The 15715-nt window shown below is 44.7% G+C and overlaps 1 protein-coding gene across 3 annotated transcripts in view; it reads right to left on the bottom strand.

The window, feature by feature from the left end:
* TDRD7 (tudor domain containing 7) overlaps window positions 1-15715 on the bottom strand; it is a 45589-nt gene that overhangs the window by 17425 nt on the left and 12449 nt on the right. For all 3 annotated transcript variants that reach the window (XM_048051757.2, XM_048051755.2, XM_048051756.2), the window contains exons 5-6: window positions 11935-12020; window positions 10512-10729 (exon numbers count right to left, since the gene is read on the bottom strand). In XM_048051757.2, coding sequence (XP_047907714.1) covers window positions 10512-10729; window positions 11935-12020 — 304 coding nt within the window. The remainder of the gene's footprint in view (window positions 1-10511; window positions 10730-11934; window positions 12021-15715) is intronic.

Here is a 15715-nt window from a genome sequence, read left to right on the forward strand (position 1 = left end):
TCTAAACCAGAGCAAAACCAAACTATCAGACAGTTCTTGGGGACAGGTCTCGGTCGTCTTCTACACACAAGCACAGGCGTATCCAAAATTAGCAAAAGTTTATACAGATTTTTAAAAAGGTTAAACACATTGCAGATTTCTCATGCACCCATGGTGACATATGGGAGTACTTTTTATCAGTGAAAACCGGAGTGGTCACATTTCCTGCAGCAACCTCAATAAGAAAAAGACATGAGAAGGCAAACAAACATATCCATGAAACTTCAGCTCCAGGAATCCATGCTGATGAATCCACAAGCTTTAAGGCTCACCGAGCCAAGGAGACATGCAAGATCACTCCTAATTGGAAGGAGGGGAGAGGTGGTGTCCTATAGACATCTGTATACTTAAGAGTATGCATCTGCTATAGGATACCAACATACAAAAATTGTATAAAGGGCTTCAGTGTACCAGCGGAACTTGCATGAAGTTCATAAGGATCTCTGCTAGTTAGCTTGATACAAGAAGTTTCAAAATATGTCCAGCCACACCAACTAGAAGGTCAAAATATGTCTACAATGACATCTACAGTGTAAGGAGGAACCTATACATGGTTCACTATTTTCCAATAACGGAAAAGTCTGTGTTGACAGGAGGTCCCTAGTCCAACCTTCTGCTCAAAGCAGGGCTGACACGAAAGGCAAAATCAAATTGTTCACAGTCTTGCTCAATGAAATTCTTAAAGTTTCTAAGGACTGAGAGCCCTGTGGTGTTGGACCGCTCACATGGTAAAGATTTTTTCACCGTGGACAAACAATTTTTCTTTTTGCAATCCTGATTCTGTCATTAAGCACCTCTGATTTCATTTTCTCCATAACCCCTTTAGGTAGTGAATGACTGTAATTAGATATCCCCTTTACTTTCTTTCCTCCAGGCTCCATGATCAACTTCACGAGATAAGCAGCCCTGCAAGAGAAAAACCTTGGCTGTTCTAAAACCTAGTATAATTGAGGAGCCTGTCCTTTGACCTGGATTTAAATCTGAAGCTCCTTTTTTAATTTAAGCAGATGTACAGATTTTAGAAGAAAAATAAACCCCTACATTTTAAGCTGAAACTGTATCTTCCAAGAGAGATACATAGGTCAGGGCCTCAAAAGCAGTATCTCAAAAAATGAATACGACAGTTACAGGCTACAACACTCACGACATCTCACTGGAAGTTATAATGCTATTCCCAGCTAAAATTAGTGTCTAAGCTCCAGAAGATGCTTATCTGGCTGTTATTGTTGACTTTACGGTGGGGGGAAAAAAACAAAATTAATATAATGCCCTGATCTGGAAGGCTCTTGTTACCTGACCCAGGAATGTCACAGAAAAGGAAAGAAACAGATTATAAGTACTGAATGTGTGACGATAAGCTCTTAGGTCTATGTCTCCAGCCTTTACTCTTTATTATCTGTAAGCAGTTGCTGTAAAGACACTCATCTGTTAATGAATCAAGACAGATTACAAGACCTGAAGATACAATATAGTTAAGTTGAAATGCGATCTTGCATTAAAGAGCCTCTGAAAAAGTTTACAGGCCTTTTTATTCCTAATGAAGTTAAGCTAGAGAAGGACTGCAGGCAATGAAGTAATCTCAATTCACTTTAAATTCCCTTGGTAATCATAAAGCCTCTTCAACAAGCACAGCATTTTATCCACACACAGATGAAGCTTTTCCCTCCAGGAGGAGTTATTCCACAACATATTTAACTACAAGTACAAGCACAAGCACTGGTAAGGGAGGACAGATCCAGGGTAAAGCGCAGCTTGCAAAACACACAAGACCTGCAAACAGTAACACAAATTTCAATTGGAAGGCACCCCGGCAGCCACACAATCCAGCCAACTGCTTAAAGCAGGACCCGCTAGCTCCCGTTACTCCAAGCCTCATGCATTTGAGCTGGGAAGACCTCTGAGGGCAGGTATCCCATAGCTTCTCTTCCGGAGTACGAGCACCCTGTTAAGGAACTAAGGACTCTTCCAATCTGCTGGGAACGTCCTGAGCTGCAACCTGACTGATGCTTCTTGTCCCACCCCTGTGCACCACCAAGATAGTCTAGCTCTATATTCTCTCCCCTTTGCCTTCTCTTCCTTAGTTTGAGGAAAGGCCTTTCTCAAATTTTCCTTGGACACGTTATTCTTTAGCCACCTCCTCATTTAGAGGACATTTCCTCATTTAGAGGACATTTGTGAACTGACTTCATTCAGTTTGTCTGCCCTGTTCTATCCCGGGCAGCCCCTGAACCTAGATGTAGGATGCCAGGTGCATCAGGCTCACCAGTGACGACAAAATGGGAAGAATCCTTTTCCCAAACCCTTGTTACGACAGCCAGGCTGATGTCAGCCTCCTGTGCTCCAAGGGCCCTTGGCTGACTCCGGCCTGACTTGCTGCCCACCAAGACTTCCAAGGGCCTTTGCTGCACAGCTACATCCTGCCAGTCAGCTACAGCACGTGCTGCTTGCCGGGCTCCTTCCAGCCAGGGGCAGGACGTGGCATTTGCTTGGGCACTCCACCCCCTCACCGAGCCTGCTAAGAAAGCAGTTACAGACCTGTGCCCAGCATCAATCCTGAAGGGATGCCCCCTTGTAAGCAAGTGCTCACTGCACCTCATACCACTGAAAACCATCGGAGACCGGATGTCTCACCAGTTCTCCACCCCACCTTTTAGTCCACTGATCTGATTTGTATATCAACACTACACGGTGAACAAGACTATAAGCAATTGTGTCAAGGGCCTTTATAAAGTCAAAGGAAACATCACGCACTGCTCTTATGAGCTCATGTCCTCAGAGAAAGCAACTGGACTGATGAGAAATCTGCCCTTGGCAAATCCCCGGCCACCTTTTATAATGCTCTTCTTGTCCTTTACGTGCTTCCAAAGAAGTTGCTCTTGGAATCCTCTCCAGGCTGGAACAGGGTCTGTCTAGGCTGCAGTTTCCCAAATCCTTCTCCTTGCCCTTTTTGGCAAATGAGTGCAACGTCTGATTTTATTTTTTTCCCCCTCTGGTCTCAGGAATCTCTTAGAGCTGCTAGAGCTCTTGCAACATGGTAGAGAGTGACCCCACAAAGATCAGCCAGCTCCCACACCCAACCAGCTTCAGCTGTTCCTAACTTCATCTTCCTGAACTGTGAGTGACATTTCACTCCCAGAAATTATATCCACAGGCTAAGGGACCAAAAAGCCCTCAGGGCAAATCTCACCAGCAGACACCATGCCAAACAGGACTGAGCACCATGGCCTCTTTTGCATCCTTTGTCTCTACTAAGTCTTTGCAAAATACACCGTGGCAGTAATTCATAGAAGCTATTAAGACAATACCATTAGTAATACAAAATGTCATGACCCCTTCACCAAAAGACACATTTGTACCCTCTGGCATGAGGAATCTTACTGTGCCCCTAGAACCTCAGCCAAAGAAAGGAGCTTGTTTTTTAAAAAAAAAAAATTACAAACAACTAACAAACCCTTGCACACTTATAACAAATAGCCTAGAAAAAGAATCGTGGCACACTATCTTGGCAAGTAATGGCATCCTAGACAGAGAGGACTTAATAAAGTGGTCACGCATAAGACTAAGGAATTTGCTTAAAAGACCAACCAAGGAAACTTCTAGTTCCAGAAAGTACTTGGCATTACCAGGACAACGATCTGTTCAAGAAGGCTGCGTTGGAACGTATTGTAGATCATCCTGAAAGACGCTGGAGGCTTAAGTTTACCTTTAGGCACCCTGTCTCTTGGCTAGCTGTTTAACTAGCGCTGCAAGAGAGCTGAATACATTTTAGCTGACAGGACTATTAAACTTCACACGCTAAAGACTGGCAGCGGACTAAAGAGAGAAGATCCTTGCCAACCTTTAAGCCTCTTAACTCCAATAATAGCTCTGAGGTCCTCTAGGTATTGAAGCTCTGTTTTGAAGAGAGCGTAGATAGATGCTGACTGAGCCAATGATTTAGAGGCAGGAAAATGCCCCTATTTCAGTAAGCTGTTTCAACGTACTTCTGTATGATTTAGCTCAGGTGGACATCATTGGGCTATTTCTTGCACAAAAACTAATATTCAAGAAGAAACAGATTTTGCCAGTCATTACTATGGCCAAGAGACCTTCAAGGATGCACACCACTGTGGAAGCCTTTAATTATAAGCAAAAAGCTTCATTTGTGAGCAACTCTTCAAATCAGCCACCTTTCTTTATCACAAATGTCTCAACTTGGTATGCAGCAGAGCTTATAGCTTTACCTGCAAGGTCCATCCTATTAATATGGCTGGCAGGCCTGCTTTGCAAGCACACCATGCCTGCTATTGCTTCTCTGTTAGTACAAGAGTGCCAACAGCTGTCAGAATGTATTATCAAGGGCAACAGAGGCTGAATCATGCTACAAAGAAGAAAAACAAGTTTGTCCTAAGGCTGAGTAACAGAGGGAGCTCTTAAAAATTAAAATCTGGAGTCCAAAATAATAAAACTTCAAATAGAAAAAGATTCCAGGCTAAATACTGACACTGCAACTGAGTAAGCCAAGTAGAATGGAAAAGAAGAACAAGTCAATTCCTTTTCATATACACATACAGAGTAATGAAGGCAGACAAACTCCTGTATGTATTGCTAGGAAAAAAGCTTTGTACAAGTATGCTTGATGATGTGCTACTAAACCACTATGCTCATATATATAAAAAAATCAAAAGACAATCTACTTTGCTGTGCCAGAATGACCTAGGTAAGGCTGAGTCTCGTTTAAATGCTGTGCACAATGACGATGAAAAAGCAGGTATGCTGGCAACCTCCCTAGAGCATCAGGATATCTTCCAGGAAGGAAGTGGAGAAAACACCTTGAAATGAGTTTCTAGTCAGAAAGTGTCACTCAGTGACGTTTTTCAAGCCTCTATTCACAATTAGCACATGCAGCTATTTTCTGCCGTTCTTCTGCAAGGCAGGGCAATGAAATGCGCGATGGAGAGTAGTGTTCAATGGCAGATGCAGAACATCTTCATTTTGTGGCAAACCGGAAAAGCCTGGCTCCATTATTCTTGGTATACAACAGGTCCTCAAAGACTGCTCTAACACACACTTATCAGAACCATCAAACTGATTCAAACAGAATAACTCATCACAGTCCCAGAAGGGCTGAGGTCTGAAGGGATGTCTGGACGCCATCCAGTCCAAGCCCCTGCTCAAGCAGGGCCACACAGAGTAGGTTGCCCAGGACCACATCCAGATGGCTTTTGAAGATCTCCAAGGAGGAAGGCTCCACAGCCCCTCTGGGCAACCTGTGCCAGTGCTCAGGCACCCTCACAGTTCAGAAGTGTTTCCTGATGTACAAAGTAAACCTTCCCGTGTTTCAGTTTATGACTACTGCCTCTTGTCCTGTCACTGGCCACCACTGGAAAGAGACTTACTCCATCTTCTTTGCACCCTCCCTTCAGGTATTTATGGACACTGTTAAGATCCCCCCTGAGCCATCTCTCTTTTCTAGGCTATACAGTCCCTGTTCTCTCAGCCTGTCCTCATAGGAAAATGTTCCAGTACTTTCACCTTTGTGGCCCTTTGCTGGATTCTCTCCGTTATGCCCATGTCTCTTTTGTACTAGGAAGCCCAAAACTGTGCTGGATGGATGCAACCAGAGTTAGAGTCAACATACAAATGTCCAAGTGGAAACTAATAATGAGTGGTACCCCTAAAAGGGTCTGTACTAGGACCAGTACTTCTTCATTACTGACATACACAGTAGGATTGCGTGCAACCTCAGCAAATTTGTGGATGGCAGCAAGCTAGCTGAGTGGGGCAGCTGACACACTAGAGGGAAGGGATGCCATCCAGAGGGACCTGGGCAGGCGTGAGAGGTGGGCCTGTACAAACTTCATGAAGTTCAACCAGGCCAAGTGCAAGGTCCTGTACCTGGGGGCAGGGCAATCCCAAGCATGAATACAGACTGGGTGATGAACTGACTGAGAGCAGTCCTGCAGAGAATGACTTTGGGGTAGTGGTGGATGAAAAGCTCCAACATGAGTCTGCAATGTGCGCTTGCAGCCCAGAAAGCCAACTAACCGTAGCTTGGGCTGCAGCAAAAGCAGCGTGGCCAGCAGGTCGAGGGAGGTGATTGTTCGCCTCCACTCTGCCCTTGTGAGACTCCAGCTGGAGTGCCACACCCAGCTCTGGTGTCCCCAGCACAAGAAGGACATGGACCTGCTAGGACAGGTCCAGCAGAGGACCACAAACATGATCAGAGAGATGGAACAATTCTCCTGTGAAGAGAGGCTAAGAGATCTGGGGTTGTTCAGACTAAACCAGCTGGACTGGGTTAGAGCAAAAGATTTTCCTAGCCTGACAGCCTCTTCGACAACAGCAGGTACTTAGGAAAAACCACAGGGTAGAGGACAACTGTAATTACACCTCTTCCTCACATTTCAGATATCCCATGGTTCAAGCACTATTGATTGGTGGGTTTCTTCGGAATAAAGCAGTTCATGACTACTGAGGCCAGCGATTATCCTGTGAATGTGTTCAGTTGCTTTTGAACCCAAGATGATCACTCCCAATTCACCTTCTCTAGGTCTCTTATTATTCTATAGCCTGTATCTCCAACTTTCCCCACCTAAATCAATTAGCTTAATTGTTATTCATACAGTACCCATTACTTATCTTTACCCTGGTCATCCTTCTGAATCACCCCTTCATTCTGCTTTATCTCTCAGGAAGTCTTTCAGTATTTTCTGGATGGAGTCTGGAGAAGCACATCTGATCTTGACATGTAGTCGCACAACATTTGCCCAGTGGCACAGAGTTTGTTCTTTTGTTCTCTACTGCTTTTTGCGTGCTTCCTTTCACTTGCATTTTTTCCAACCCAACACTTTCATGAAGTTACTATAAAAGACAACATCACTTTTCCCAAGTTTAACAGTCCACTCGGAACCCACAATTTTATGTGCAATAATAAAGTCCTTCCAGTAGGACTGTAGTTGCTGTAGTTAAGTTTCAGCTGCAATGTTCTGGGCCAGCCATCTGGTATTAGGGAGTTCTGCACTTCTTCGGAGAGCCAGGGTCTTTGTAACCTGGAACAGCCCTGCCTCATCAACCAGCTCAGCATGTATTCACACCCTTTACCAACATGACAGTCCTGACCAGCATGCATCCAACTGCAGCCCTGTGAAACTCCAGAATGATTTCCTGACTTTCTGAAAAATTAACCATTTCAGTTTTGTTACGTTTACAGTCTCAGACTAGTTACACATTCATGCAAGGACCTTTCCTATTGCCCTAGGACTGTGTAATTCTCTAAAAGGTTTTGAAAGAAAACTCGGAAATTCAACTAAATGTTTTGAGAAAAGATGTAGGAATTTCATCTTTCCTGAATCATCCCATCCTTGGTGACTTGCAGAGAAGTTCAGATACTTGAGGAGAGCTGAGCAAGTGCAAGGAAAAACTCTTTAAAACATACATGCTGCTCAGTAAGGAGGTTTATAAGGAGACTTCAAAAGATACCACAAAACATGCAGACAGTACCAAAAGTAAATTGTTACCTTTTGATCATTTGTGGCTTCCAAAAAACAATGAACTTGTCTGCTTACACGTCTGCATCCCTCTCACTCCCATACCTCTGCTGTAGTGTCCTCTCTCTCTCAGAGGTTCAGCTGCCTGCATCCCAAGGATTCAAGGCTAAGCCCAAACACAGCAGAGCTACACAACTTTGGCTCAGAGTTCTAAAAAAAAATTTGTTAAGTTGTGAGAAAGACTTGTGAAAAAATCTGTAGAAAGGTAAGAAATGAAACAGGGATAGGATCACTGAAATGAGTATCATTAACAGCTCAAAGATGCATGACAAAGTAACCTGTCAAATGGGAAGGTGTAAGATTCTGAAAGAAAAAATTAAGGTGTGAGTCACCACCAGTCAGATGGATCCACCACAACAGTAGTCTTGCTGGCGATGGAAGCAGACAATTCAGCAACACTGAGGATCTGAATGACAGAGCTGTTGAAACAGATCTTTCTGCTCCTGACGGAGATCTGCCCGGCCAGCAATAGACCTTCTGTTATTGTGTAAGGATGATCAGCCTATTTATTCTCAGCCCAGTTGTTCATAGATTATAGCCAAACTTCAGTAAGTAATAGCTACTAAATAATTACCTTGTACTTTTTTGTCTAGCTGTGCAAAATGAGATACTACAAGAAAGATGCTCAAGCAGACTAACCCAAAGAAGGGAGGTAGCAGACCAATGGATAACAGTCACCAAGAGTCGTAGTAGGTCCTCTTGACTGAAAGCAAGGCCATCAACCTGTAAATCACAGCAATTTCTGGAGGCTTCAGCTCCCTAGATAGGAAACTTTTCCACTACTCTTGGTTGTAACCTAAACATGGAAAAGATCATTTCCCTGGAAGGGAAGCATGAAATTCCTTCTTTCTAGAGAAAAAGTTAAGGATGTGAACTATTAAGAAGTGACACTGTCCAGGGCAGAGACCTCAAACAATTAGTTTGGTGACACTGAAAATGTAATACAAGGCTCACTAAGCTACTACTGATCAGTTGACATTCAGTAAGAATGTGTGTTGTCTATTTAAGATGCTGAGAGAAACACCAGGATTTTTTCCTGTTCTGAGGCTGGCAGACACACCCATTGTAACTATGAAAAGAGGCAGAAGTAATTCAGAAACTAGTGATGGAATCTTTATCAATGCTCAGAGAGGCTATGGAGTCTTATTCCCTGGAGATATTCAAAAGCTGCCTGGAACGAATCCTGGGTAATGTGTTCTAGCTGACCCTGTTTAAGCAGGAAGGCAGGACTAGATGATCTCCAGAAGTCCCTTTCGACATCAACCATCCTGTGATTCTGTGACTCTGCCCTATAGCATTTCAAAGGATCTACATCATCGTGCACACGCAGGATGCTTGTTTGAACCAGAAATAAACACTGTATAAGACATGCATGGTAGCCTTCATACAAGGCAGCCTGGGTTGCAGTTCAAACTTTTCCATGCCAGAGCCATGAGTATTCTTTACACAAGTCAATCAAGTGTCTGAGTCAGACTCTACAGGCTCATTAACAGTCCTCTACAATAAGACTGACTGTGTCAAGGCAACTTGATAGCTCTGATTGCTGTGGTACTGAGCTTGCTGTGTTAGAGTATTTCCACAGATTTAATGACCACTTATTTACACTAAAATGAATGTATTTGTTTGCTAGAAAAAAAAAAAAAAGAGAAAGACCCAACAGATAACAAGCAAATGGAAAGCAGATACAGATAGAAGATCCTGCATGAATGTTTGTCTAGAATACTAGCTAAGAAAAAGATAAGACTAAAATTTGCTGCATGAATTAAGCAACTAAGTCAGAACAGCCTGCTGTATGGGTAACATAGGAGCTGATCATCAACCATCAAAACAAATTGCCGCCATTTGCGTAAGTTACTTCTGTCTGTAATAAGATGTGACAAATGCATTTTATGTATGTGTTAGAACAACGTGCTAATAGCATGCAAATGCTGCTATTCCTGAAGAGCAAGCATTTATCACCAGTGAATCTTATTTAACGTTTATGATAAAACACTTAGCAATACGGAATGAAAGTCACTTCAAGCAGACAGGTTCTCACTACTTTAAAAACCTTCTGGTATCTTGGTTTGACAGATGTTGAAGTTCGCTGATACAACTGGCCTTTTAAAATAAAGCTAAGCAAAGCCTTGGTGCAAAGTAGCATTAAACCCTAAATGGAACCATCAGTGCAGAGAAGGGACAAAAGCACAGAGACTGAAGATCCTTGATCCAGTGGTGATGACAACAAGGCAGACCTGTAAGCATAGGCTCAGCCTGATGCCAGTTCCTAATACAAAGGACGAAGATACCCCTGGTAAGCAGGAGATAACTGACATCAGTGGAGGGCAGGAAGGAGGAGAGCTGTAACCCCTTCCCTCAACATTATCACTTAACTTTCAACTAATTGCATCATAAGTCTAACTTACACAACAAAAATCATATAATCTTGACTTAAGATGCAGGAAATACCTGATAAAAAGTCCATAGGAAGATAAAAACTACAGATAGACCTAAGACTGTTCTTAAAGAATTTTCTGGTAGCTTCTTTCAAAGATTTAGAAAGGGAAAAGAAGGCCCCGCAATGTGGAAAAGCAAAGGGGGAAAATAAAAAATGCAAAATGCAAAGGAGGAAAATAAAAAAACATTGCATGGTAGGGAAGTGTCATTAGTTATTGTTTGGGTTGTCAGTGTTGTCAGTGTTATAGTTGGTGTCAAAGGTGGCAACTCAGCAACACTGAGCACTTGCACCAGGAGGCCACAAAGGCTGACCTTTCTTCTCCAAAACAATGCCAGACCAGTCAAGAATGACTTTTTGGATGTTGTTTCAAAGACATTTTTTTTTTTAAACACAACTGTCACATATCTTGAAAGAAATGCAAGGCTACCTAAAATAACATTTGGCAAATGAGCACTGAAATCTGAAGGGCACTGACATCTTCCACAAAAATGATATTCAATACTTACTGTGCAGACATGAGGCCAGTGCTCAAGCTGACTGAGCACTGCTGTGCTAAGCTCGTCCCAGTACATTTCCTGGTAAATCTGTGCCATCTTCGATACCCAAATACCATTCCTGTACTTGTTCAAGATCTCCTTAATGCGGTTTTGGACTTCATTAATATTAGGTGCAGAACGACCAGGGGCAGCAGTACGTGTTTCCACAATGGATGTATTTAAGTTGTCTGTTAAATAAAAATACAACCATGAAGTAAACAGTCTTATCAGCAGAGACAGATGTTCACTCACCTACTTAAAATTCAATATGGAAGCTGCCAGCAAAACACCAACTCTAAAATGCTGCACACTTGTACAACACACCTGTTTCGAGTTACTTTCTATTGTAAAGACCCATGGAAGCATCAGACATCTAGTAACTAATTGGCCTGAAGCTAATTTTTCAATCACCGTAGTTATTTTCTTAAGAAGGTGCTAAATGCTTTTTCAGGAAGGATCCTGGAAGATGACACAGAACCTTTACCCATACTGCTGCTGAGAGGCTGCACTGAGGCAGTATCCCAAGACAGACTGAAGATAGTTTATTTTTGAGTACAAACACAACAACAAAGATGCAGCAAAACATCAAATACTATTTTTCTAAAGTCAGAGATGTACAAAACAGACCAAAGATTCACCTTTTATTCTAATATATGTCATAAGCAAGAGTCTGAATCCAGCACCCAGTCCTTCTATGCTACTTCATGCAAGGAACCCCTCCAGCCGAGCTGGGAAATAGACAGCAGCTGTCTAGCTACTCTGGATGGTTTTCCTACACTGTGTGTAGGAGAAAGGCAGTCATTATCCCAGCTGGAGGTTCGCATCACTAGCTTGAGTGCTCCCTCATCTCTACCCCTTTTCCGCCTTGGAGGGGAGCATTAACTACGAGACTTGTAGCTTCACAAATCAGCTTGGCAGGTCCCAGGGAAAGCAACCATCGTTTGCCAAGCCTCACCACCACACAGCCACTGTGAATCAGGCAGGCAGAAGGACATCTTCTGGACAGCCAGGTTAGTGTGCTGGGATTTCTGTGGCTGTTTACTTCTGAAAGCCAAGATTTCACCCTCCTCTATTATATCCATACCCTGGCAGTGAAGTTAAGCATACTCCTCCAGTTTCCAAGCTACTCACTCATACTATGTGATTGGCTTTTACATTTACTACACAAAGATTTTCCTAGAAGACACAAACAAACAGGCAGACAAGCACGCACACGTTCCCTCAGCACCATGAAGTCAAAGTGAGGGGGTTCACTCACAGAACTTCATACCTTACCCATAACTGTCTTCATTCAAAAGAAGTACTGAAATGGATTATTTTTTTTTTTTAAGACTACACCCAATCTAATCCCAGTAGCATGAAAAAAAAAAACTCGCTTGACGGGCAAACTTACCATTTGAATCAACAGAAGACTTTCTGGACAAGTGAACTTGCAGCTCCTTTTGAAATCGTGGTGGGACAGTCAGTCTCTTCTCAGACCTAAAATTGAAAATAGAACTGCTTTAAATCATTCTCCTGGCTCTGAAGAGCATTCCATTTGCTCACAAGACCTATACATTAAATAATACGTAGTCCACAAACTTCTTGCTGGCCCTATGCACAAGAGCAAACTCACACTGTCCTAACATGGAAGACCGCTTGATTAGCAATAGCAAGGCTAATCAACATGTGGTTTCTAGTTTGCCTTACTACCTTGACCACTGGGAGGAACAAAACGCATGGTAAGACAACATTAGCAAAAGGAGAGCATCCAGGCCCAGCAACACAGATGGCAGTCTTAACATTTGACATGTTGAGCCTCCCTATTTGGTCTTTGTTTTGGCTGGTGTCTCAGTCTTGCTGCTGAACAGGACTGCACTCACCTTCTTGGTTGCCATGTCAATCTCCTGAAAGCATTAGGCTTCAGAAGTCAGCAGCACACCTAAAATACACTGGAACTCAAAGCCTTTTTGCGGATGCTGCCTCTACACTGTTGAACACATTCCTCTCTGGAGAGGTCTCCGACACAAAGGGTACAAACGGCATACTTCCAGGTGTTCTTCTGATCTCCCCCAGCAAGCAGCAGCTTTATACTGGAAACACATTCAGTGTAATAAGCTCCTGACTACAGAGAGGTCACAACAGCATGGAGTATGCCACTTACACTGCAAGCAAGAAGGAGTAAGAGTTGGAGAAAAGAGCTCAAAGCCAGGACTAAGCCCTTCCCAAAGGCACATATGCAAGGAAGAATGGCAGTGGAGCAATCAGGGTGGCAAACGTACCAACGCAGCCCACCACACAAGCATGTCAAGTTGCTGTGAACCCCAGGAAGCTCCAAACCACAGCAACCACGGCACATGCACAGAGCTGGCTCTGCAGATGGTCTCTGCCCACCGGGCCAGTGAGGACACAGGTCAACTCTGGAGTCCAGGGATAGCTCTGGAGGAAACCACCAGCCACAGAAACACCAGTGGAGATTCTCCCAACTTCATCTGGGCTGTCTGAAGGTAGGACAAAACTGCTCCCAGCTACGTGTTGTAACTTTAACCAAAAACAGTACTTCTGTACCGGCACTAGTCCTACAACATTAGTAGTCACGACAGCTACTGTTCAGTGCTGTCATTTTCAAAAGCCAGAGAGAACAGAGCAGCAGTGCTGAGCAGCAGATTAACTACAAGCACATTTATGAAACACAAGTGGGATGAGACTTAGAAGTGCAAAGGTAAACGTCACCCACACCAAACCCAAACAGACATTCACACACAGCTCTTGTGGCATACACGAAGAGACTCTTCCATGCTCTGGACACATCACAGGGACACCTATCTCCTGGGCACAGCCCATGTACTCTGACAAAGTGGCAGCACAGTCTCTGCTTAGGTGCCTTGTGACTGGTCATGTAGACCCTAAGAGAAAGCCAGGATCCCTTTCTCCTGCAACCACCTCTCCATACATTTATTTACCAGTAAATAAATACGTAAATAAGTAAATAAATATGGAAATAAATATGGACAACTCCAAACTGGGCAGTCACCTGAGAAAACAGTCCCCTCAAAGGGAACAGACTTAAATAAATAAATAACATCTCCCACCATTGCTAGTGCAGACAAGTGCAGATATTCTCCTCTCCAGCCATGCCCTCTGGAACACCCTGGAAAGTAGCCTGGAACAGAGGACAGATGCTTCCCTTGTGTTGAGATATACGACAAAGTTGGATTTGGGATCCTCTCAGTATTAAGACACTTCATCGAATATCTTCCTGTGTTTCATGCTGTGGTTCAATAGCTTCCCACGGAGCAGAGTGGTGCTAACACGAGTTTTGTGCCCAGCTACCACCAGTTTTGAGCCCTGCGATCAGACAAGGATCCCGTGATGTGCTACACTCTTACCTCCGCGAAGATGGGATGGAACAGAACTAGACAGTCACGGGGGTAACATACGTGCCACCAGCATGCAGACACGGACAACTCAACGGCCTGCAAGGCCTCATGCTCCCCAGCTGTTGGAAAGTGCTCCTAGCAAGAGGACTCCCAACCACAACAACAAAAGAGATCAGCAGCCAGGCTCTTCACAAATAAATGCTTGGCCAGCCATGCAGCCCTGCCACGTGCCCACGCACAGCCACAAAGCTGCACTTGCCTCAGCCCACAAGCCACAGCCCGCTCCTTCAGGAGAGGCATGCCTTTCCCTGCCTATCACCTTACCTTGCCGAGGCCCACGCCGTCAAACTCAGCACTGTCCAAAGGCCAGAGACCAATGCCAGGAGAGGGGCCAGGTGGCAGGCAACGGCAAACGCTGCCTGCTGGTCCAAGCACAGGGGTCACCAAGCATCTCCACCTGCCTTCATCTGTGCCACCGCTTTCCGACTTCAGTGACCCCAGTGGTTTGCTTTACAAGCAAAGTCTGTCTCTTGTGGGCTTGCAGGGCCACAGCAGCATGCTCAGGGCAACACGCTGGCATGAGCTTAGACTGCTAACTGACTGCTGATATAAAGGCAGCCTCTCCGACCCCTCAACAGCATCTGCAGGAAGGCCTGGGAGCACAGCAGCAAACAGCCTTCCGCAACTGCAGCTACCTTCAGCACCTCTCCCTCATCATCTGTGTGTGATAGAGTAGGGAGGAGAAACCGCTGGGTTCCCTTCACTCCAGGCCAAGCTGCAGCAAGTCCAGAAGCTATGGTCACAAAAATCTCCCAGCAAAACACCAGAGAGCACCGGAGAGGTGGCAGACTGACTTGGGAACCAGAAGAGAGCTTCCATCTGCTGCCTCGCTGCAGGGCTTGCAAGGTGCAGGGTGGAACACCGGGACGGGTCAGCACTCAGTCTGCCCAGTGGAAAGACATCCTGCCACAGCCAACAGCACAGGTCTGCCATCGCAGGAGAGATGCTCCAAAGAGAGGGGGAAAACAAAAGACACGTAAGTGGAACCCTGAGAGCACAGACATGTTTTGCTGTCACTTCAGTCAGTGGAGGTGTGAGACAAGACTGGGCACGTGTCAGGAAACAAACTTAGAGAAACTGCACCAGGACAGCACCTCACCCCACACAAGGAAGTGGTGCCGCTCGGTCCGTGCCTGCTACCAAAGAGCCTGGTTAGAGCCAAGGGTTTCTGGGGATGCTGGTCACTCCTCTGCTCACTTGCAAACTGGTTGGAGGCCGGGACCTCCTGGCTCCAAGCAGCTTTTCCTCCTGCAATCCCCAAAGCCCACACAAGCAACCACAGCAGCTCTGGAGGCACGAACATCCCCAGCAGCAAGAACATCAGATGTGGATCTTGCCACCCCTGCTTCAAGCTGGAAAAATTAATCCATTTATGTGGGCCACAACACAGCCTTATGTTACAACAGCATGTGATCCTCTCCTCCATAAACACAACCTCTAGCAGGTCCCCAGGCTAAGAGGTCAGCACTTGGGCTCTTCACAACAGCCAAAGATGTCTTCTCCACAGCTACCTTGGCCAAAGCACATTTCCATTGCAGTTTCACCTCCTGAGCAGGGTAGGAACAGACACTAGAAATGAAAGGAGAACAAAAGACGTTCCCTGAAAGGAGCAGAGGGGGACCTGCAGAGAGGAACAAAAATGGAGCACAGTTTCAAAGTGTCAGAACAGGGATGTAATCTACCCAGTTCCACTTCAAGCACTGCAGAACTCTGAACTTCACAAAAATACTTCTAGCCTTCCAAAGATTCACCTGG

Source organism: Anser cygnoides, chromosome Z, assembly GCF_040182565.1.
Source record: "Anser cygnoides isolate HZ-2024a breed goose chromosome Z, Taihu_goose_T2T_genome, whole genome shotgun sequence".
NCBI classification, from domain to species: Eukaryota; Metazoa; Chordata; class Aves; order Anseriformes; family Anatidae; genus Anser; species Anser cygnoides.